Source organism: Lissotriton helveticus, chromosome 10 (genome assembly GCF_964261635.1).
Source record: "Lissotriton helveticus chromosome 10, aLisHel1.1, whole genome shotgun sequence".
NCBI classification, from domain to species: domain Eukaryota; kingdom Metazoa; phylum Chordata; class Amphibia; order Caudata; family Salamandridae; genus Lissotriton; species Lissotriton helveticus.
The window spans coordinates 1013134324-1013159349 of NC_136071.1; the positions used below are offsets into that span (position 1 = coordinate 1013134324).

At 44.3% G+C, this 25026-nt stretch overlaps 1 protein-coding gene across 1 annotated transcript in view; it reads left to right on the top strand.

Moving 5' to 3' along the window:
* Window positions 1-25026, top strand: part of COL28A1 (collagen type XXVIII alpha 1 chain) — a 621255-nt gene that overhangs the window by 21701 nt on the left and 574528 nt on the right. Inside the window, exon 3 of the mRNA XM_078663712.1 lies at window positions 6371-6939. Coding sequence (XP_078519838.1) covers window positions 6371-6939 — 569 coding nt within the window. The remainder of the gene's footprint in view (window positions 1-6370; window positions 6940-25026) is intronic.

The following is a 25026-nucleotide window of genomic DNA, read 5'->3' on the forward strand; positions in this document are numbered from 1 at the left end:
CCCCACCCCATACCTCAAGAAACAATGAAGTACCTGTCGCGGTGTAGCGGGGCCTCCACCCCCAACATGAGGTTGAGGACCCTCCACGCCAATGAATCCCCATAGAACTACCCTACCCCCGGACAACCCTCAACTACCAACCCACAACTGGGGGAACCCCCCGCCTGTGATTAACCTTCCCTCCACCCTGGCTACCCTTGATGCACCTACCAAAATATCTGTATACTCCAACAATATTTCGCACCCATACGGTCGGGGGCCTATTGTACCCAAGGGTATGGCACACCATCACAGAGGGCATTTGCAATATATCAACAGTATGTCCCTGGAAACATTCAGGTGCCCTTCTTCGGATTTCCGGCTGCTTCTTTCTCCTTCTCTGAGGCATTGCCCGATGTGGATCGCTGCCTGGACCTGGACCTCCAGTTGTCTTTACGCTGTGTCCCCCGGGGGGGCCGTGCCTGTGTTCCACTGTGAGAGGTGTCAGAGTCCAGCCCCGGAGGTGTATTCACTTACACTGGCACCGTTTCGTCCGTCCAGGCGAACACCTCTTCTGGGGATTCAAAGAAGTGGGTGCGGGATTGAAACACGACCCGAAGGCGGGCCGGGTAGAGCAGGGCAAACGGTATTTTCAGGTCATGCAGCCGAGCCTTGGCTGCCGTAAAAGACTGCCGTTGTTGCTGTACCATACGAGTATAGTCTGGGAAGACCAGGACACGGCGATTGTCATACAGCAATGGTTCCTTCGCTCTGGCCTGTTGTAGGGTTATGTCTCTATCGTGGTAATTTAAGAGCTTGGCAATCACAGGCAGCGGCCTTGCCCCCACTGGCGGTTTTTGCATCAGAGCCCGATGCGCCCGCTCAATTACAAAGCATCTAGACAAGGTGTCTGGAGAGAGCCAGCTCTCGAGCCACTGCGCCAGGAAGCCCTCCATGTTGCCCTTTTCGCAGCCCTCCGGCAGGCCGACAAAGCGTAGGTTGTTGCACCTGGCGCGTCCCTCCGCATCCTCCACACGAATGGCCAGACCCTTCTGAACTGATTTCAGGCTGGCCACCTTGCGCTTCAGGGTCACAATATTGTCTTCTGCCCCGGAGATACGTGTCTCAGCCTCCGTAATGCGGGATACAGCATTCCGCAGATCCTGGCGCAGCAGTGTAACATCAGATCCCACCGCCCCTATCTTTGCCTTCAACATGTCCCGTGACTGGGTGATGGCCGCCATGAGGGACGCATTGTACGGGCCGGCATCATGATGTCCTCCCGAGGCCCCCGCACCGCCACTGGGCCCCGTAAACTTATCAATCGGGCCATGCTAGGGGGGCCCCCCACCACCTGCACCGCGCGTCATAACGGCCTGGATGCCGCCTCACAGAATCACGCCGTCAAATCCACCAGGAGCGTAGCCGGCAGCACCACCCAAGGTTCCACCGCGGCCCGGCCCGTTCTGGCCGCCGAGGATCCGTTCGAGGATCCCCTCCGATGTCGCTATGGCCAATAGGGTCTCCAGTCTACTCCCCCCGCTCCCAGGGCCGCACACTCCTTATTGGCTGCAGTTAATGGCCGACCCGGCCGCCGCCCAACTGGTCCCAGGCCCCCCAAAGAATTGCTGTCCGCAGGGCCTCCCCATGCCTGGGGGTCACCGCGCACCTCCTTACTGTCTTGGCCGTCCGACCGACGCCATCTGGGGAGATCCGCCACCAGGCCTGGGCCGGGAGCTGCCCCGGGGGAGCTCCAATCTCAAGCTCCCTGCCCGGCTGTCCAGGCCAGGCTCCACTGCCCTCGCCCCTCGCCGGAACCAGGGGCCCGCCGGCCACCCGACAACTTCGCTGGCTGCAAAGGCCCCAGATGCTGCTGTGAGGGTCACTCGTGTCTGATGCAGGCCCCTTTCTGTTCGGGCTCACTCCACCAGGGCTGTGCCCCCAGCGCCGTCGCACATCCACCACCGGGACTCGTGAAAATCGAGGTCCCTGGCTGCAGCCGGTGGCACAGGCCGCAATCCCCACCGCCACTACCGTCCAGCCCCCAGTGCTCCACGTCGATCGGGGCCTCTCTGGTGGGGCGTCTCTCGTGTCCGGCCAACGCTGTCCGGGAAAGTCCTCCGCCAATCTGGGGGCCGGGAGCCGCTCCGGGGGGGGCGCCCCTGCCCCGAGGATTCTGTCCCACTGCCCTCTCGTCACTCTAGGGCCTAGGGTCCGCCTGTCGCCCCAGATTCGCCGCTGCCGATGAAGGGCCTCAGCTGCTGCCACCAGGATCTCCGGGCCGACCGCCAACCCCCTCCGATGCGGGCCCGCTCCTCTCTGCCCGCGCCCAGACGCCTCCGCTCGCCCTCAGCCGGGACTTGTGAAACTCGAGATCCCCGGCTGCGGCTGTCCGCAAAGGCAGCTCCGCTCTCGGCTGCCACCACCAGGCCCCCCACTCGCCAGATCAGCCGAAACTTTACCAGTGGGGTGCCGCTAGGTTCCGATAGAGGATTCTACCCTCTGGGTCGCTCTAGAGTGAGGAAGGCAGGATAAATAGGCAGATATCTTGCTTGCGGGGACGGAGCTCTGTTAAGCTATGTCCGCCATGCTGGCTTCCCTGGCCACGCCCCTCCTTTTATGTATTTTTAAATGTGCCTATGATGATTGTATACTTTTATGTCCTATTGGTGGTGATGATTTGTACTTTTATGGATACTTATCTGAATAAAGATTATTTGGACTTTGAACTTTGATTATTAGAATAGTTTTTAGCCAAAAATATTTTAAGTCCCAAGTTTTGGATCTTGCCTAGCTGGCCATCTTTAGTACCACCACTAAGTATCCAGTAATGGAGGGGTACCACTTGGGGGGTTAGGACTCACTCGGGGTGGGTCCAGGTGTGAGTTCAAGATGGTTGGAGCCTTTTCTGTCCCTGACACTGATCAGCAGGCCAGCCAACTAGCCTTTTGAGTCACTCTGGTAGTCCTGGGTTGAGAAGTGAACAGGGTCCAAGGAGCAAGACAGGCCTCTGAGGGTTCAAGGCAGGTTTCAGGCAGCAGAGCAGTCCTTCCAGGTGCAGCAAAGCAGTCTTCTGAATTGCACAGCATGTTACAGCAGCAGACAGCGCTTAGAGACCCCTGGGTGATAAGGCGCTCTACAAATCAAAAATACAAATACAAATACAAATACAATCCTCTGAAAGGCCTTCTGCAGATCCAGAAAGCAGACTGATGAGTAGGGCTGAAGGTCCTAGTCCTGACTTCAAGCTGGCTGCATGAACAATGCAGGAGTGACAAGTCCTTTGTGTGAAGGCAGAGCACAACCTATACAGTTGCAAGTGGGGCTGAGCCCAGCTCCGCCCCCTTTCTGGCCAGTGATGATCCATCAGGCATATCTAATCCCCCTGTTGTGTGGCTGTCCGGGAGGAATAAATAAAGTCCAACTGCCAACTACACCTAGTCATGTGACCCAGGAACAGTCTGTAGGCACAAAATAGTTAGGACAGGACCGGAAACTAACAACTTTCTAAAAGTGGCATTTCAAAATTGCAACTTAAAATCTGACTTTACCAATAAAAGGGAATTTTTTATTACAATTTCTCAGACATCAAACCTGAAAAGTCTATCTGTCCTCAATCAAATGTTAGTACTTATTAAATGTAATAAGGCAATCCAATGTCATCCTATGGTAGTGGTAAGCCTCACAGTAGTGACACATGAATTTAGGAGTTTTCACTGCCGGGACATGTAAATGGTAAGAGTACATGTTCAACCTTTTAGTTACAGTGCATCCTGTCCTACAGGCTACCTAGGGTCCACCATAGGGGTGACATATGCAATAAAAGGGGTGTTTAAGGCTTGGCAAGGAGGCTAGATTGTCAAGTCGAATTGGCAGCTTAAAACTGCATACAGGATGCAATGGCAGGCATGGGACATAATTTAAGGGGGTGGCACAATAAGTGTTACAGTCCTACTAGTGACATTTATTTTACAAGCTCTTGGTATTTTGTATACCACTTTACTAACAACTTATACGTAGATGAAATATGGCAATCAAGTGTAAGCCAATTTTACCATGGTTTAGGGAGAGAGCACTAGCATTTTAGCACTGTTTAGCAGTGGTAGAGTGCAAGAAGTCCTAAGGCCAATAAAAAAGTATTCAGCAAAAATAGGAGGGGTGAAGGCAAAACATTTGGGGGTGACCCTTCAGGGAGGGCCAAGACCAACATTCCTTTAGCCCACATGCATTTAAAATTGCTGAGAAGAGACCAACCTCTAATATAGGAGTAAGTACCATTATTGGGTCAAAACATATCTATTGACGTTTCCTGTTTGTGTACACAAAAGAAGGCAATTTCCATTTGCAGTTTGCACCCTTCCAAAGTAAAACCAAATCACACCGATACAAAAGTCATGCACTGCCTTCTGGTTTAGGCGTAAGCAATGTTTTAATCGTAACCCAGACTCATAAAACGCTGTTTGGCACTGCATCAGTTATCTGAAAAACCGATCACAGATTTATCAAATCCATGTGTCGGCTATGCCAACCCCGCCCCCATGATAAAGAAAGTCCAGTCATGAGGGACATTTTTCACCTAGGCATATCTCATTGTGGAATGCATTGCCGGAACATTTAAGATTCAGCAGCTAAATTCTGCCCTTTAAAAAGCATAAAGAGTATTAGAACCTACTTCCTTTGACAGATAGCAACTGTCCCTCTGCATTTCCCACCTATTATGAGAGATTACTGTTGTCACTCTCTATCAGGGGATGGATGCATGTTCTGCAGTTTTAACACTTAGAAATAACAATGACCATGATGGCCCCAGGCAGTAATGAACCCCAATAAACTCAGGCAGTCCCAATCAGCAATGAGCCTAAACAGCCACAGTGCAGGATCACTCTGTAACCGATCATGGACCTGAGTAGAGAATCATGTAATGTCTAGGTCCTCACAGAGACTGCTGTTTTATGCATATTTCCACTTGCACTTTGTTTCATCCCTGGGCACTGGACTTCTTTTTCTTAATACATAACACACACACTGGGGTTGTTTCTAGATAAATACTAGAGGCAGTCCTGCCCTACATACAGAATAGGGGGACCTCCTGTATAGTGTTGTATATTAGATGTGTGTGTCGCGCAAAGGGTTTTTGTACTCTTTAATCCACTGCCAGACACTCCCTGCCCCTTTATCTCTCTCCTGCAGGTTCCTGCATTCTCTCTTGGTGCCGGTTCTTCTGTTTTTTTCTTCCTCCTTCTTTCCCATTCGTGTGTTTTTCCCTCTCTTGCTCTTGGGAAATGTCTAATGAGGAAAAATAGGTGTCGGCCCCAAAAATGAGTGCTGGTGGCCCCCATTGGCAGCACCAGCTCAAATTAAGCACTGCTTGCTGAAAGGAAAAGAAAATATCCTGCTTTAAAGTAAAATACTATATTTCGTGACAAATCAAATGCACAGATCCTGCCTCTTCAAAAGTACTCAGCATTTTATGGTGATTAATATGGATGAGTTCAAACGTGTAGCATAATTGTTTAGTTGATGAAAAGTATATTTTTGTTGATTTAGTTTTATTGTCCTGACAAGACCTCTGAATAATGGACGCTTGGAAGTGCTCATAGACTCATCCTAAATCCTTTTTCTCTGACGTTTGCTATCACAAAAACATATATTATTTGTTTTAATTAATACAAATATAAAACCTCAGATAAGAAACACTTATGGTTGCCCACTGGGATGCATCTCTTGTCTTCCTTTGGCCACCACTCCACAAGCTGATTTGGTGAATGTATTTTGCAAATAATTAATGTTATGGCTCTCAAAACTCTGTGAAAGCATGGACCATAAACAGTGGTTGTACAAAACTTGCAGACTCGAGTAGTGGACCTACCCCAGTTTTAGCAAAGGCCTGATCGGTAGTTTGAAGAATTGTACTCCATCCGCCAGGGTATTTATTTATTTATTTGAAGGTTTTATATAGACCATTGCGGGTATCAGAGCGCTTTACATGTCATATGTTGGAAACAAGAATAGGGTAGCGGAGGACGATGTTAAGCCTGCCACGCTGATGGATTACCACTGGCCCAACTTTGGCCCAACTTTTGACTGCCTTCTAAGATCAGTTGAAGCGTACATCATGGACCTGAAACAGATGAGCACAGTGGGCATACGTAACTATTATCGGATGGGGGAGGGCGGGGCTCACTGATGCTAAAAGTCTTACGACTGCTGTCAGTTGTTAATGGCTAATAGTTGCCCATTCCCTTCAACTCTTTTTCACAAGTGCAGGTTGGGCAGGTAACTGTGAATGCACGCAGAGGGAAATACCTCTTAACTGTCACTAGCCTAAAAACAATGAATGTAGGTGCCATTAAGTCCAGATTTTTACTTGTAATGTTTCATTCCTTTACAGATTCTTTCTGCCCTGTTGATGTAATTTTCATCTTGGACAGTTCTGAAAGTGCAAAAAATGCCCTATTTGACCAGCAAAAGAATTTTATCATTCAGTTTGGTGAGAAGGTTTTTCAGATGAAGCGGGACATTGGTGGGAAATACACTCCGAAGCTGGCTGTCATGCAATTCAGCAGCTCTGTCAGAACAGATCACCCTTTCCAAGAATGGACTGGGCTGGAGAACTTCAAGCAGATAGTTAAATCTATGAACTACATTGGGCAAGGAACCTATACCTTTTATGCAATTTCCAATGCCACTCAGATTTTCAGAACTGAAGGCCGCACTAAAAGCGTCAAAGTGGCCTTGCTGATGACTGACGGTGTTGACCATCCAAAGAGCCCAGATGTCCAGAGCGCATCCGAAGCTGCTCGAGCTCTGGGAATCACATTCATCACCATTGGTCTTTCTGACAGCGCTAAAGTAGCAAGCAACGCAGCCAAACTCCGCTTAATATCTGGCGATCCACCCTCGGAACCCATCCTGATCCTTAATGACCCTACTCTTCTCGACAGGATGATCAATAAACTGGTAAGCTGTACAGGTCCATATGATATGTTTTGTGTATGTATATTTCCTTTTGAACCACCTGTTAATCTACCAATCTATACACACATGAACTTCTCCGGTGGTGCTAACTTCCTCAGAGTTGCAGTTGAGCACCATATGAAATATTGTACCAAGTGGTATTTTGCTCCATTGTTCTTTGTGATAGCTGTGCTGTTTTGTGGTGCTTTGTCTACAACATCAAAATACAGGCATTGATATATGCTGCTGCAGAACACTACTGACTCCTTCAAAACTGAAAATACTTGCTTTCAATGTACTTGTCCAGTGCATTGTGCAAGAGACATGGGTGAAAGACATGTGGTAATAATATAGGCAACTGTTTGCTCTTAACCTTGCCATCAAGGTATCACAACATATGGGAGTTTTAGAGCTAGTTACCCATTGAGCCAATCCCATTTCTTTGCTGTCAAGAGGAAATTGAACATGATGATTAGGAATACTTTTCAAATGTCTGCTGTGTGTGAGGGATTGGCTGCTTGTGGAGGGCCAGGCTCATGCTGTATGCTCAACCCCCACTAGGACACCTGATGGGCATGTGCAGTGGGAATTCCTGCCTGTGAAGGGTTGTCTGTGGCTAGGCCATGCTGACAGCCACCGCTGCGCATAGCCAAACGCTGTGTACAATGTTGGTAGTCGCTCACTGAGTTGGACGCCCGGCCTGGTCATTTGACTAACCGCAGTTGCACATGGCTGATGGCAGAATATTTATATAACTGGATGATGTAATCAGTAAGATCATCAATGTTGTTATTTGAGATGGGATCAGTGATGTCATCAATGATGCTAGTTAACATGTCATGAGCGATGTCATATGGGAGGTCATAAGCACTGCATAACAGAGTCATGAGTTATGATTAGTTGACTCTTTAAGTAATTTTTAAGCATATATTAAGTTCTCATAAGTAAAGCTAACTGTACTTTAACATTTGTTTTATCGGTGATTTTTTTTTTTTTTTAACGTAGTCCACATATTCTGATTCTGGGCTTGGCCTGCAGCAATGCCCTGCTTTCAGCCCACTATGGGCAGCCAATCCTTGTTGCGCACTGCCTGAGGACATGAACAGTGGCAGTTGCCTGCAGGGCTTCACTTATGGCCGGGTACCATGCCCAACCCTTCGTGGGCGGTAACACCCTTGTCACACTGCCTGAAGCCAAGCCACACTGCTAATGGCAAGCAAGGGTTGGCTGCAGAATCTGGTCTTCATGCCTACACAGTGTCCGACCTGCCATGGTCAGCCAACCCTTGCTGAACATAGCCTTTGGCTATGCAAAGCAGGGATTAGTTGCAGGGACGGGTCAACAAAAAAGCCCTGCTTGAATTTTTTAATTTACAATTTTTTCTTTTTACAAATCTCAAAACTGGGGTTGCATTTCCCAACAAAACATAAATGGAGACTTCAAATCCAGTGCAAACTTTAGACACTGGTACAGAATACACAGGGCAAGCTTCAGAGACCCAGGCAGAGTCTGCATTTTCGGAACCTGATCCTTCAGCCACACAATAGGTCACTGTGGGTCCATGAAACTTGTGATTGGGGTACCAGGCTGTGACACTTGTACTATATTTCTTAGTCCCTAACTGGCATTCATGAATATTGAGAGGGGGGCGGGCACCCTGGTGGACCGCAAATCCATTGCCAGGATCTAAGAACAAGTGTCGAAATTAAACTTTGGTTTACATTACAACATGGAGTGGTCATTTTGGGACCCCCTCTTGGGCCTGAGGTTCAGAGTGTACCCACCCTACCCGCTAATGTACCCCATCAGATGGTGATGGGGTAGGTGCAGGTTTGAGATCACTGGGCCATGAGTTATTGCTCCAGTGATCCCATTTCTTAGCAGAACAATTTCCATTTTGTCGTCATTGAACTTTAGATGATTGGTTGCCATCCAGTTTTCAAAAAATATTAAAGTGCTCTGGTCGTGTAGGTCTTTGGATGCTTTCGTCTTGGCATCTAATTTCTTCAAAGAGATAAGGTCATCTAAGATCAGAAAAGTTTCCTTCTGATTATTGGTAGCTTTCGAAATCTGGTCACTATAGAATTTGGATATCACCAATTGAAGTTTGATTTTATATTCTTTTTTTCCCTCTTTGCTTTTGTTTTTATGCTCGTCTTGATAATCTTTACGCCACTGGTGCTCAATCTGATGCAGTTTAAGCTTAGTTTCCTGCAGTTCCTTATTAAACCAGGCAGCTGCCTTTGCTTGTTTAGCTATGCATTGTTTTTGCATTGCTGCAAAGTGATCTACTATGGTTTTAGCCAGTGATTGTACTGTCTTTATACTGCCATCACCTATCCCCCAACATCAGGGTCAAGACTCATTTGCATATGGCTGGTTTAAACTGGAATGGCATGGTGAGCAAAAAAAACGACGGATTTAGGCCCAGATCTCTGTAGTGGGGTGAATGTTGACATTGTTTTGCATTCTGTCCATCATATGTTGTTTTGCATTTGTCACCCCGAGTGGGACGGGTATGCTCAGGCGTGAGTCCTGTGCTCTCCATGCCACTGGAATCAAGCTATCCAGGCTGATGAGGGCTGAAAGCCCGAAACCGGTCCTTGGATGCTTGTTTCCAGTCCTTCCCATGGGGCACAGGGTCAAGACTGATTTGCATATGGCTGGGTACAAACTGGAATGGCATGGTGAGCAAATAAACGATGGATTTAGGCCCAGATCTCTGTACTGGGGTGAATGTATGACATTGTTCTGCATTCTGTCCATCACCTGTTGTTTTTGCATTTGTCACCCCGAGTGGGACGGGTATGCTCAGACGTGAGTCCCGTGCTCTCCATGCCACTGGAATCAAGTTATCCAGGCTGATGAGGGCTGAAAGCCCGAAACTGGTCTTTGGATTCTTGTTTCCAGGCCAGGGAGGACCTGGCTTGGCAGTTCGGGCTAGACTGTTCCCATGGTGCACAGGGTCAAGACTGATTTGCATATGGCTGGGTTCAAACTGGAATGGCATGGTGAGCAAAAAACGATGGATTTAGGCCCAGATCTCTGTTCTGGGGTGAATGTATGACATTGTCCTGTATTCTGTCCAACACCTGTTGTTTTTGCATCAATTCTTCCATGACAGTGGCCCGAAATATCCATCCTCACTAGTGAAGCCCTATGATCCACAGCGCAGCCTTAGATCGGCTGGCGCTAACTTAGCTGGAGTACCCAGTGTAAATAGAGACCAGTTAGGGTACCGTTCTTTTTGTTTCCAAGAAGCAAAGATGTGGAACTCCCTAACGAACCAACTGAGGATCAATTCATCTGAGCTGATCTACCATAAGAGGCTTAAAACCTGACTGTTTGGATCATCTTAGGATAGGTTCGACTGCCGGATCTCCTTGACCAGGCCTATGCTCTTCTTGGTATAGTGCCCTAAGCTTTAGAAGAGGTTCTGGTCCTAGTGCAGGGTCACACTGTGCAGTGTTAACATTGATCTTTATAAAACTATTATTATTATTGTGCTATTTCTCAATCCAATTTCTAAGCAAAAGCAGATTCATATTAGCAATTCAAGTATACTGCAGCTGGGAAATCTTTAAACATTTATTGGCAATTATAGCTACCCCTCCCCCTCCCCCTTTTTTTGAAAAGAGTAAGTATTCTTCTGGGAATTCTTCAATCAATTCAGGTGTGGATTCTTCAGCCAACCAAGACTCACAAATCAGCATTAAGGGGGTCATTCGGATCGCGGATTTCCCGCATCCTCCGGGCCGGCGGAAGCCACCGCCGGCCCGGAGGATGTGGGAAATCCGCCGCGGATGCTTGCAAGACCCACCGCCAAATTAGGATGGCTGGTGGGTCTTTGAATCTGTCCGCCGCTTTTCTGCCGCGGTCGCCTTCCGACCGCGGCGGAAAAGCATTAACATGGCTGGCGGTGTCTATCAGACACCGCCAGCCATATTATGATGGAGTAGAAAGTATTCTTTTCCACGGCGGCTTTTCCGCCGTGGAAAAGCATACGGACCTTCACTTCGGGGGCCTGTTGCGGGCCCCCTGGGTGAAGGGGGGATGGGGGGTGCACAAAGGGGGGTACCTATGGTACCCCCCTGCATTTGCGTGCACAAAGCGGCAGGCACCGCGTGGTGCCTGCCGCTTTGTGCACGTAAATGCCGTGCATGCATTTTTAACATTGCGGCGGGTGCAGCTTGAAGCTGCACCCGCCGCAATGTTAAAAATAGAGGATGTGACCGCCACCCTGGCGGTCACATCCTAATCTGTATGGAGGGACCGCCGCTACCCCTGCGGACGGTCCCTCCTACTCTATGGTGGCGGACGGACTCAGGTCCGTCCGCCATCATAATCGGCCCCTAAGTCTGGTTTAGTAAGTTCAATAAAGTCTCTTCCAAACTATGTTTAATTAGGGAACATGTATTGAAATAAGGTCAGCAAAGTGTTTTGGACCACGAATACTTAATTGGTGTAGGTCTGTCCAGACTGTTTTGCCCATCCATGTCAGTCTAACCATGTGTTGTATGTGTTTTTTTTCTAAGATACCATGGGAATTTAAAGTATTCACAAGTTCTGTAGAAATATTGTGTCCTACCTCGTGTAATTAGAGGAGTTCCCTCCTTGAGTAGGAAATCGATTGGGCATTATGACTGGCCCCGGCTGGCCAGGCGCAGATGGGCTTGCCTTTGGTGCACAGCGGCGTGTTTGCCAAGTGTTTCTGCTCTCCCCTTTCATTAAATAGGCCTCCAAATTTGCGGTACCCAAAAGTGCGGCGCCTCTTATGTGGAAAAGTGCAAAATAGTGCCCAACTTGCCTGACAATAGGTTTCCTCCCAGATACTCCCTTCCCACCTGTATTAGTAAAAACGTGCCCTCCTTAAAGTTTGAGAATAAAAACATTTCGAATTCATCAACGCTAAATTGTAAAAAAGATTTAAAGCAAGTCAATCATTAGCAGTTTAAGTTTAAAATTTCATCAGGCATATGAGTAGAGCAGTCCATCTATACGTGCACGGATGCGCTGTCTCTTTCATTAAATTGGCCTCCTATTGGCCTGTCCATTGGCTCTATCATTGGTTTCCCAAAACACTAGAGCGCTAACAGTGCGCTGCCGAAGCAAACATTGAGACACCCAAAAGTGGGTGTCAGCGGTGTGCCTCTTATGTGGAAAAGTGCAAAATAGTGCTCAACTTTCCTGACAATAGGTTTGCCCCAAGATACTCCCTTTCCGCCTAGTCAGTAAGAACGTGCCCTCCTAAAAGTTTAAAAATAAAAACATTCCGAATTTATCAAAGCTAAATTATAAAAAAAATGCAAAGCAAGTTAATCATTATTAGTTTAAGTTTAAAATTTCATCAGGCATTGGAGTAAAGCAGTCCATCTATTTGTGCACGGATGCACTGCCTCTACCATTAAATATGCCTCCAATTGGCCTGTTCATTTGCTATCTCATTGGCTCCCCAAAACACTAGAGCACTAACTGTGCGCTGCTGAACCAAAATTGGCGGCATCCAAAAGTGAGTGTCAGCGTGGTGCCTCCTACGTGGAAAAGTGCAAAACAGTGATCAACTTTTCTGACAATAGTTCACTCCCAGATACTACCTTCCCACCTATTCAGTAACAATGTGCCCTCCTAAAAGTTTAAAAATAAAAACATCAAAGTTAAATTGTACAAAAGATTTAAAACAAGTCCCTCATTAACAGTTTAAGTTTAAAATGTCATCAGGCATAAGAGTAGAACAGTTAATATATGGCAGATTCAAAGACATCCAAAAGGATGAGAAAATTAGCCTTCAAGAACATCTAGTAAGTATGGAATAGAGGTAGCAGGCTCTACAGATCAGGGACCAATTTGACAAGTAATAGTCTTGAAAAATAACAAATGCTATAGAAAAAGGGTTATCGGTGAGGGACCTTCCGGATATCCTGAAATCTTGCATGACCCTGGCTTGATGGACTTTGCCCTTGTGCCTGAGAACTGCACAGAGGGTGAGACCTAGATAAAAATAAGACAAAATATAGGAACCCCGCATAAAGGAAAATTCTGTAAATTGGTTTCACTGCGGGGAAGTCAAGTCTGACAAACATTGAGTAAGCCGCCTGTAAATTAAATCAAGTGGTGGGTTTCAGGCTGGATATTTGTTTTTTTGGTAGCTGATTTAAAACTATTCCACACAGGTCGATAATGGGTGCCACTGCATAAAATATGAACAGGATTTGGATTAGAGTCTGAAATCAAAGAAGGTTGGTGAAAAAAGTCACACGGAGGATAAGAGGATGATTAGTGACTGGTCGTTATTGTGAATGATTTGAAGGTGCTCTTAAGCCCCTTTTTTTGGCACTGAACAAGGTCTTGGTAGTGGCCTAGGTTTGTAGTGTAGTTCCTATATTCCCAATAGGCTCTACTCATTGGAATAGTATATCCTATAGATTAGACGTAGGTCTGAGGTCAACTAGGTTTCTATCGAATATACTAAACTTAATAGTGAGTGCCAGCTAGCTCAGAGTTCACTAGAAACGTTCTCGAATACACAAGAAGGGATTAGTTTCTGACAACCGCATAAACATGACAACTTTGTTTCCCAAGAATAAGAAATATATCTCTAGAGTCGCGGAAACAATAGATAAGTATTTCACTCAGTCAATCGTGCATGCTTCGTTTCAACAGAGGTGCAGAGAAGAGGAGAGATGGGCGTTTTCAATAAAAGGTTTATTGAACAGTCTTCTTTCTCATGCAAGTAAAGTGAGCTGCTACAATCGTAATGTAGACTGCAAAGCATAATGCGTACAGCGAGAACAATATTATAAAATAATACTGTAAGAGCATTGTATAGTTTCTAAACCATATATAAATACATACATAAATAACAATGGCTAAAAAAACTCAACTGGTGCTTCCAAAATACGCCTATCCCAATGTACCTAACCTAAGTCTAGTACGAGGGAAGAAGTAAGTGTGGTGTAGTATAGGTTTAGTTTTCTTTGCCTAGAATCTATCCAAGATTTCTAATCAGCTCCATACCTTTAGTTTAGAATGAAGGAGGTCTGGTATCTCTGTCTCGGGACTCGATTTCCCAATACCCCGCAAGGGGAGCTTAGAAACACGAGCTGGATTCTCGCCGAGAGAAATGCAGCCTCTCGATCAGTGCGTCAGCTGGAGAGTCGGCTTCCTTCGGCACTTGCTGTAGCGAGCTGCGTCCGGCAAGTAGATAGTCGAACTGCTCCGAACCACCGTGTCTTGCTAGAACAAGTGAGGGCATTTTTATACCTTGAAGGTGCCTAGCTTGACGTAAAGTCGGACATAATAACGTCAGGAAAGAACCCCAAGGGAATAGTAGTTCTTTGTAAAGTACATGAGTTCTTGGACACATTACTATTCAAGCAAGGGGAGGTCCCTGACTGCTTAAGCCAGTTTTCCAAGAAATAGTTGTGACGTTTTGGTACGGGTGGAAGTAGCCATGCCTGTATTTGGACTGCATGGGCTATGCCTAAATAAGGGAATGATGTCTATGCCTATATTAGGGCAATGTGAATTGTACCTATATATGGGTATGAATCAGGAAAATTCACTTGAATCCTAAAACGTCATACAACACCCACTCCACTTTATTATTATGTATGACATTACCAAGTTCTAAGCACATAAAACATATCTAAAACATGATGTGTTAAAACCCCCATCCTAAATACATAACAATGCATTCGAAATGGCTGTACATGAAAAGAGCATTTGTGCTGTACGCATATAAAAACAATGCTTCATTCAAAGCATATAGATGACATTTAAAAAATGCTATACGAATGAATCATGAAAAAATACATTTATGAAATGGCTCTTAAATACAGAAGGGAAAAAATCGAGACCATTCTATGACATAATGTATAATTACTTTGGTTGTAGACGAGGTCAAATATTGTCTCTTGGAAGTATTCAAAGAATTCTTGTTCTCTAGGAATAGTTCTAATTTAAGCAGATTACTCTGTGCCCCCCCCAAAAAATTCAATTTTGGAAAAAAGTTGAAAAATAGAGTTCCAAGGTTAGAAGTTTGTTTCTGAAATGAAGGTCGACTTCAGAGTCTCACAGAACACTGTGTGCTAACTTCAAAAGTCAGTCTCATCAAATCTTCTAAGCTGGTAAAGAATTTGTCTACTACTGTAGGTGAAAGTTGGACAACCTGGTTAAGCAGATCAATAGCACATAGATGCGAAGCGTCGCCGTCAGCGTCAGTAGCATTAGCAATGTTCGAAGTAGATGGTACCTGTGTGCCTGTCGCTCCACGTATCTCACGGTCTGCAGTTTGCGTCTGTGAGACCTCAACGAATGCATGAGCCGTTACTGGTCCAAGCAAAGTATCAAAATCCATTGGCAGGACTGATGGGAGTGTCAGACAGATGTCTAGCACACATTCTTCTCCATATAGCAGGCATCGTAGAACAGGTAAGGTGCAATCTTGCTAGATTGGTCAGAATTATAGAAACCATGTGGTATTTAGATCTCTTAAATGAGTAAGTCCCAGAATCTGTATCATGCGCTCACGACACTTCATTGCCAGGAGAGTGTTCTCCAAGGTAATCTGGGTGTCGCTGGTGATTTGACTTGCCATATCGAAGCAGAATGAATAAAAATAGTATTCCTGCTACGAGTCCCAAAATGAGAGGCAGGCCGCCAAACACTGAGTACACGAAGTTTGGAAATATACAGAGGACTGCTTCAAAGGGTGCTAACAGTCCTGAAAAAACGGTCTTAAATACATCTACAGTACCACTGGTATCAGACATGTTTAAGATTCGACCTAACATTTCTGAGAAATGTATAGGGCAGTTTGTGGATAAAAGGGCATGTATCTCTGCAGAAGTCCTTGCAACTTGCAGATCTTACGTCTCTTTGGACGAGGTCAGTGGCACAGTTTTTTGTAAAAGAATGGCTTTCATTCTGCTTAAAGTATCAATTAGTATAGAAGAGATGTTCAGTGAAGGCCATAACAGCGACTCCCAGTCTGTCGTAGTTTTAAGAAACAATACTTGCATACAGCAAGTGACCCTGGCTGACACGCTTACGAGATAGGGTATTCCTGGCAACATGTCACAGCAGCTGTGATCATTCAACATAATATAACTTCCATTAGAAAGCTGCCTAAAAATTGGATTCATCACTGCAGGTGGAGAACCTTGCAGGTGGCAGGATAAGTTGTTCGAAGAACCTTCGCAGGCCCTGTGTAAGTTAATACCCTGACATAAAAATTTACCGCTTAGTGCGTTTTTGCAGTTAGTACCACTAACAAATACTTCTTTTCCCCCACTCCAACATCTGTGTGTATATGGTAAATCCCAGGATGTCTTGATGTATTCTTTACCCAACCTTTCATATACGCCTGCAGGTATATGTTTCAAACAATACTGAAAATGGAAAACCGTCACAGGCAGAGTGATTGTTCCATGTATTATCCATTCTATCGCTGTTTTTTCAGAAACAGTTAATTGTAATCTTTCCAGTTTTTCAATGCTCAGCACTGTATAGTCTGCTCCCCTCTGTGCCAAAGTGATTTGTTTATCTGTAAGGTTAAATTCAGAAAACAATGATGTGGTGTTGATTAGACGCCATGGCACATAGCCAGAACAAAGATTTTGTAACGTCCAGCCTAAAAGTATTATAGAACCCAATTGCGACTGACCATGCTGTAACATGCCCAAGTCCTGTTCCATTATGTCTATGGCAGAGGATACTATGGTGTCCAAAGAATAAATTCTGGATGACAGAGTTGTTCACCCATTGTCAACTACAGAGAGATTTCTCTAAATTAATACGATCAATTTCTCGCATTCGTTCTGCAGTCTCTGCTTGAGTCGTTTTCCATGCTTCATTATAAATGGCATAGATACCAGCGTATATAAAACGTTTATGACGCGGTTTTGCAGGTCCTTGCAAGAAGTCCCTTAAATCAGCGCCATCTTTAAGTAAAGATAAGTGTTGTTTTAATTCTTTTAGTGTAGACTTTTGTAGCCACTCAAGGCACTTTTTTTCCTACACTGTATGATGTTACTATCCCTGGATGTTGTCTCTGGACATATATTGGATCTGGCCTAGTGAATGTGAACCCTTGTATCTTATTCAGGAATCTATCTTGACAGTTGTTTGTGTCTGTGGGCCAGATTAACCCTTTTTTCCAAACAGGATCAGTTCTGTTTTTAAGTAAAATAGTTTTTACGTCAACCACCCCCTCTGTAGTGTTCTTACTATCAGGTGTAGGTATTGACGGTTTGTTTAAATCTTTTATCTTAGCTAGGCCAAGACAAGATGTCTGCTGAACAGTGTCATTTAAAAACATTATTTGTTCAGGGATGATGCAGGCTCTAAATAAAGCTTCTAATCCCTGCACCTGCCAGTCTTTTGTGCCCCTGACAGTTTTTGTCTCAACGTTGTCTTTCCAAAAGTCAAAACCTAATGTGTACAGCTGAGCATAAAAGGCCGCAAAATAAATTTGCTTAGTATTAGTCAACATACTTTTCATTCCTGTCTTATTAACATTTTTAAAGTAAAATGCTTCTAGATTTGAGACATTAAAACCTGAAAAGTATGAACATTTTTCATAAAATGTTTTTGAGCTACCCTTTGGTGGCGTTGGACAATGTTCCTATTGTTTATAAGTATAAACGTTTCTAGGATTTGCAGATTTGTGCAAAAAATGATGACCATAATGATTATAACAGTACATTTGTTCATAATCTGATGAACCTTCTAAGTATTCATGATTTGTAAATTTTGCAGACATTTCTAAGTCTGACATCATATAATTAACTGGGTGAAACAAAGTCACTCAAGGAAACCTTGAATTGGTGTAGAATCTTCAACAGCTCCGCCGGACCATGAATGTCATATTCGATTCTGTCCCAAGCTATACCCCCTGGTATAGGAATGGCTGTGATGTTCACTGATGACAAGTCTCTTTGTTCACGATGGGATGATTTATGTGGCTTGAGGAGTAAGTTGATGTTCTTACTCACTGTGTCCATTGTACTATATTTCCCACTGATCAGCATTCCCAAGGTAAATACCATAGTTAACCAAAGTAGAAGAAAAAGTACACCTAAGACAATCCATACTTCAACCCATGGTGAAACCGTCTTTTCTAGTTGATGAAAAAGTTCTGAAGTTTGTTCTTTAAAAGTTCTTTACTGGCGGCGTTTCCGGTTCACTGGGATCCTCGGAAAACATATCAAAGTTAATGAAATAGCCAGAGGCAGTTCTGCCAATTGTAGGTGTTGCATCAGGATTATTTGAAATCGCTGGAGCTACTTGATCCCTTGTCATATTAGTATAGTCAGATGCTATATCATTATAGAAAGGCGTTTCTTGACGAACTGTTATTTGGGTTTTAAGAGGCACAAGTTCCATTGCTTTGTTGCATAGTCCTTTGTTCTGTGCTGCAGAGTCTTCAAATGTTATCAGTCTCTCAGTTTGAACCTCTTGGATAGTAGCCAGATTTGGTCGTCTGCTACATCTTTGCGGACCACTTGGCCTACTACTTATGATTTGCCACATAATGTGGTTTGACCAGGTCTATGGATACGAACCTGTTCTCCTTTCTTCCAGCAAGGGGAGGTAGTAACACTGTTCTTGATCCGTGGATTGCTAGCACAGGTACTGGTTGTCTGTAAGAAGGCCCAAATTCATTCTTGTCCGCGATCTTTTCTCTGACTAGATCCCCAATCTTTGGAATCCAGGCAGGCCTTGCTGTGATGGGTGGTTCCCCTTCAGTGGTCGTTGGCTTCTGCAATGTGTTGCTTTGACTTTTCCTTGTTTCTTTTAAGTCCTGCAAAACAGCCAAACGGTCTTTGATATCAAAATGTTTTTGTTCTACCACTGAAGTGTGACGATCAAGGTCCTGGACAATCATTCTAGTTCCAAAAAGGATTTCATATGGAGTGATTCCTCCCAGAGAACTTCTTGGCAGATTGTTAAGACTACGTTGGACACTTATTAGATGTTTGACCTACCGGTCACCCGAGCCTAATACCCTAGCTGTTATAGATTGCTTTATGTCCCGCTTTTTTCTCTCCACAACCGAATTTCCCTCAGGATGGAATGGACTAGAGTACCACAATGCATCGCCCAGATTGGCCATGGCCTCCTTGTAAGCTTTTGAGCTAAATGCAGAATGTGTAAATAAAAAGTGACAATATTTTTTGAATAACTTCTGTTTGTGGGACAATGTTTTTTGGCATATGTATCTAGGATGTACCACCTAGTCTAAAATATTATTAAGTGAGGGGTCTGTTTTTGCTGTTGAGCTAAATGCAGGACCCTGGTCAGAATGTAGTGGGCCGACTGCGTACGTGCTTATAAAGACTCGCAAATCTTTTATAACAGTTCGGGAGTCAGCCGCGCGCTGAGGCCACATCCAAATGAATCTCGTCTTAATATTTGTGGGAACGCATTTGTCCATAGGGACGTCTGCGTGTAGATAGTCTAATGCTGTCTAACAATGGTGTCTGTACTGGGCTGGCTACACTGTAGTCAGGTATGTGGCGGCGTTCTCTGCTGCGATCTCTGTTGCAGTCATGGCAGTTAATTGCAAATTCGTGAATGTGGGCATTCATTCCTGGCCACCAGCACGTCTCCTTTAATTCTAGTATAGACTTAGAGATCCCTTGATGTATCAGAACCTCTCCCAAATGTGCTTTGTGTATCAAAGCTACTCTACGTCTCCTGTTTGGACTTACTCTATCCCCCACTCCAGGAATTCGATGCAAAAGGAACAGAGTTGGCATCAATTATGTATGAATATTCGAGTGGATAGTTTAGAGGTAATGCTACACTGCTGCCTTTGCTTGTGGCATTGACAGCTAGCATTATTTCGCCGTTTATTTTTGTTTTTGAACGAGTGATTGCAGCTACGGAAGCCATTTGCACAGCTGCCTTCGCGGCTTCATCAGCCAATGAATTCCCTGCATCGTGAACGCCATCACGTTGATGACTCAGTGTATGGATCACGTGAGTTTTTTGTAGTTCTTTTTGTAACTGAACTACTTGTTCCCAAAGCAACTTATGCTTGATTGTGCCACCTTTTGCATCTTTGAAACTGTTTTGAATACAGTTCTGCGAGTATTCATTGTAAGATTGAACGCAGTAATAAGAATCGTACACTATGAGTGTGGGGAATTCGCGATCAGTATTTTCAAGCGCCATCTTGAATGCTTGTAGTTCAGCTCGCTAAGTTGTACAATCTCTGAGAGATTGTGTTTTTGTGACCATAGGTCGGAATTTAGCATCGCGCCAGCGACCTTTAACGATCGCACACGCAGCACTATGAGCTTGTTTACCCCCAATTGCGGGCTGTGCTGATCCGTCTGTATACATTATACATTTGTACTGTTCTAGAGGCAGAATCTCAGTGGGCAGAGGACATTCTTGTTCGTATTGTAGAAATTCTTGTAGTTCTCATGAGGGGTATTATCGGGAAATACTGCCTCGATTTGAGTAATTTTTTGAGCTATCCAGAATGGAATTTGTTCCCGTTTTGCGGGCAATTTACCAATGACTGATTGTATAGTCTGTGGTGTGATTTTATTTGTGTTCCCCTGGTAAGGGGTGTGTTGTGGAATCCTTATAGGAGGTTGGACTGTTAGAGTCCGCATGACATATTGAACCAATTGTCTATGTAGTTTGATTAGCTGTTTCAGTTGAACTAATTTTTCCGCACCTGTCATTTCTTCAATGGCAGGTTGTGGTGTATAGCTGGCTAAAACCGCCCATGTTGCTCCTGGTCTACCTAGTGGACCGAGCCTGGTAATGTGATTTTGATGTTGTAGGGCGCCTTTAAACAGGAGCGCATGCTCTTGGTATGTTAGTGGAATTTCAACATCCTCGAAAGGAGTTTATTCCATTGGATGTTCCTCTTCTTTATAGAAGTGAAACACATGCGTTACTGGATTTGCTGCAGGGAAGATAATCCATGAATAGAATACATCTGTCTGCCGATATTCATGTGCCTCTATGACAAAAATTACCCTACCACCTCTTGATGATAGGCCATTTGTTATAAGTTTTAAAGTGATGGTTTTCCTTACATTTTCCGGGATGATTATAGCATCCAGGTCGGTTTCTTGGAAACCTGTTGTGTCAAAGCCTGGTACGGCATTATTGCCTGTAGCTCCACCGTTCTCGGTGTCGCTATCTGGCATTTTGTTGACTGAAAGATTTCAGAGCAAGTTTCAAGGAAACAAAGATAAGGTGCACAATATTTTGGAGCACTGTATCCTTCAACGTTGAACAAAACCAAAAACTAATACATAGGATTCTCGTCCTATTCAGTTATGGCGGATATTTTATCTTTTTTCCCACTCTAGACGTCTACTGGAGTATTTTATGGGAAAAGGGGTCTCTGAGAAAAGCACGACTGAGTTACTTTAGTATCTAGCGTTAAATTAGTGCCTTACCAAACGTTGGGCGCCATGTAGTGTAGTTCCTATATTCCCAATATTCTCTGCGCATTGGAATAATATATCCTATAGATTAGACTTAGGACTGAGGTCAACTAGGCCTCTATCGAATATACTAAACTTAATAGTGAATGTCAGCTAGCTCAGAGGTAACTAGAAACATTCTAAAATACACAAGAAGGGATTAGTTTCTGACAACCGCATAAACATGACAACTTACAAGAATACGAAATATATCTCTAGAGTCGCGGAAACAATAGATAAGTATTTCTCTCAGTCAATCGTGCATGCTTCGTTTCAAAAGAAGTGCAGAGAAGTAGAGAGACAGGCATTTTCAATAAAAGGTTTATGAACAATCTTCTTCCTCATGCAAATTAAGTGAGCTGCTACAATCGTAATGCAGACTGCAAAGTATAATGCGTACAGCGAGAACAATATTATAAAATAATACTGTAAGAGCATTGTATGGTTTCTAAACCATATATAAATACATACATAAATAACAATGGGTAAACATACTCAACTGGTGCTTCTAAAATACGCCTACCCCAATGTACCTAACCTAAGTCTAGGACGAGGGAAGAAGTAAGTGTAGTGTAGTATAGGTTTAGTTTTCTTTGCCAATAATCTATCCAAGATTTCTCTTGGGTTCTAATCAGCTTCATATCTTTAGTTTAGAATGAAGGAGGTCTAGTATCTCTGTCTCGGGACTCCATTTCCCAACACCCCGCAAGGGGAGCTTGGAAACACTGGAGCTGGATTCTCGCAGAGAGAAATCAGCCTCTCGATCGGTGCGTCAGCTGGAGGGTCGGCTTCCTTCGGCACTTGCTGTAGCGAGCTGCGTTGGGCAAGTAGATAGTCGAACTGCTCCGAACCACCGTGTCTTGCTAGAGCAAGTGAGGGCATATTTATACCTTGAAGGTGCCTAGTTTGACGTAACGTCTGGCATAATAACGTCAGGAAAGAACCCCAAGGGAATAGTAGTTCTTGGTAAAGTACATGAGTTCTTGGACAAATCAATATTCAAGCAAGGGGAGGTCCCTGACTGCTTAAGCCGATTTTCCAAGAAATCGTTGTGACGCTTTGGTACGGGTGGAAGTAGCCATGCCTGTATTTGGACTGCATGGACTATGCCTAAATAAGGGAATGATTTCTATGCCTATATTAGGACAATGTGAATTGTACCTATATAAGGGCATGAATCTGGAAAATTCACTCAGATCCTAAAACGCCATACAACAGGATCAGCTATCACATTAATAGCTCGCGTTATGGGAAGCAAAATTAAACTCGGTTATTGTAATGTCATGTCTATAAGATATGACATGATAGTTGTGGGTGAAGTTATCATGGGACAGTTAAGTGATCCTGGGGCTAATATATCAGAATATTTTTCCTAAGTCTTTAAAAAGTCATGATCTCCACAAAACAATCAGAGAAATGGTAGAAAAAATCACAAGCAAATTGGTGCAACATTTGAATCATAAGGTCTATCAGTGAAGAAGGAAACACTTGGTTGCATGTTAACTAAAGGACTGTGGTAAGAGTGGACATGATAAAGATATTTAAATTACTTTTAGAGCCTGTTACCCATTTTGCTATCCTTATGGTGCCTATATTTTGGGTAAGGCTTTGGACCAGTAGCACCTAGATTCCTGTAAAGGATGCAGTGGAGGAATTATTAATTCTTCAAAGACTCTCAGGGAGACTGCCCTGGTTCAACAAGGTTAAAGAGTGGCTATTTAGACTGGGCCTGGAAATAATGTGGGAGGATCCGCAGTCCATTACAAAAAAATGGCTCCCTTGCTAAAAAAAGAGGTATTGGGACTTGATTCTTCTTGTACTGATGTTAGTGCTCCCAGCACTTTAACCTTTTTAAATGTCAAAAGCTGTTTTAAGTTAGATATGTATATGGACGATGTGGAACCCCCCAGGCATGTGCACTTTACATCCAATTTAGGTTTGGGATTCTACCATTGAATGTAATGAAAAATAGTTGGCCAAATGTTACTGAATCCCCTCTGTGTCCATCCTGTCACTCTACCCCAGAGACTATAGAGCATTTTATTTTTTTCTGTCCCGCCTATGTAAACTTAAGAAAAACTTGGAATATCCCGGCCTGCCGGCTGCTTTCTTTTTCACGCCCCTCTGATGCTCTACGCATATTTAGGTCAGATACGACAAGGTGGTTTGTTTTTACAATATCAAGATATCTGCTTTACGCCTGGTTGCAGAGGCTTTAGGTGGTAAAATAATATCATGATGTAGGTCTATTGACCAAGCAGGGTAAGCAGTCTGCAAGGTGACTCAGTGGGACAGTAGGGAAATGATGGGGTTCAATTGTTTTAATGTGGGTGTTTTTAACTGACATCTTTGATTTTATGGCAAAAACATAAACTACAATCTTGTTTTCAAACACTGTATAGGACCGGGAAGTTAATGTCATCTTTAACTACTGTTTTTTAATATTTTAATGAAATATTATGTGCTACGTGATATTATGTTGTGTATGATCAAGCTGTTGATCAAAAATATAAATAATAATATTTAAATTTCTCTGTGAAAATGTAACGTTATAAGAGGCTTACATTCTTCATTGACAGGAAAGTCAAAAAGTAGAGGTCTGATATGCAGAATGAAATGTTAGCAATTTTACAATTGACCTAATCTCTGACATCACTATGAACGTCAAGGCTGAGTAACTGTGCAAAAAATAGTAAACCTTGAATTTAAAGTGAAAAAACACAGCATCTCTAGGAAACCTGGATCTACTTCTTATGATTACCCCCTCTTTTTGCTAAATGTGATACTGTTTTTGACTAGTCTGACTGGGATCCTGCTAATCAGGACCCCAGTCTATCTGCTTTCTCCCTAAACTGTTATGATATATACTTAGGTACACTCCAGATTGGATACTGGGGTACCATTGTCAGTCCTTAGTATATGGTGTCCATGTATCCAGGGCATAGGTACCCCAGAGGCCTCCCATGGGCTGAAGCGTGTATGATGCCACCCATGAGAAGCCATGCAAATTGGAACTACAGGCCTGTCATTGCAGCCTGTGTAAGTTGGTGCATGCACCACTTACTTAAAATTTAGGTTTACTATATCTAAGGGTCACTGCACTTAAAACCTATAAGTCACCCCTCTAGCAGGCCTTTACAATCTTGAGGGCAGGGGGCTTTGTTCTAAGTGAGAGGGTGCCACTGCAGGAGCAGAATACCCCTGCAGCCTATGGAGTCCATTCTCCCGGGTTGTCAGTGAGGCAGCCATTTACGACCTATAAAGTGGCATTATGCGACCGCGTGATGACCATCTCTAAAACGGCTGAAGCTAACCCTCTCGTTTTTGGTGTCAAACATGTTGGAATCATACCCCCACAATGTTAACCGGTGTGGGAGGTATGCTTCCACCCCTCAGAAGCGAGCTTTGTGGGGTCCCTGGTGTTTCCGGTACCAGCCTTTTAGTCCTGGGCAGCACAAAATGGTTGCTGCCGACCAGAGACACATTTCTGCCCTCCTGATGCTGAGCCATGCTCGAGCAGGGCAAGGCAGAAAAATAGGCATCCTGTCACAGGGAGGTTTGACCATCTCCAGACAGGATTTGGTGTATTAGGGCTGGGTGGGTGCGCTTGCAAGCGACTGAAAGTCTTCATGAG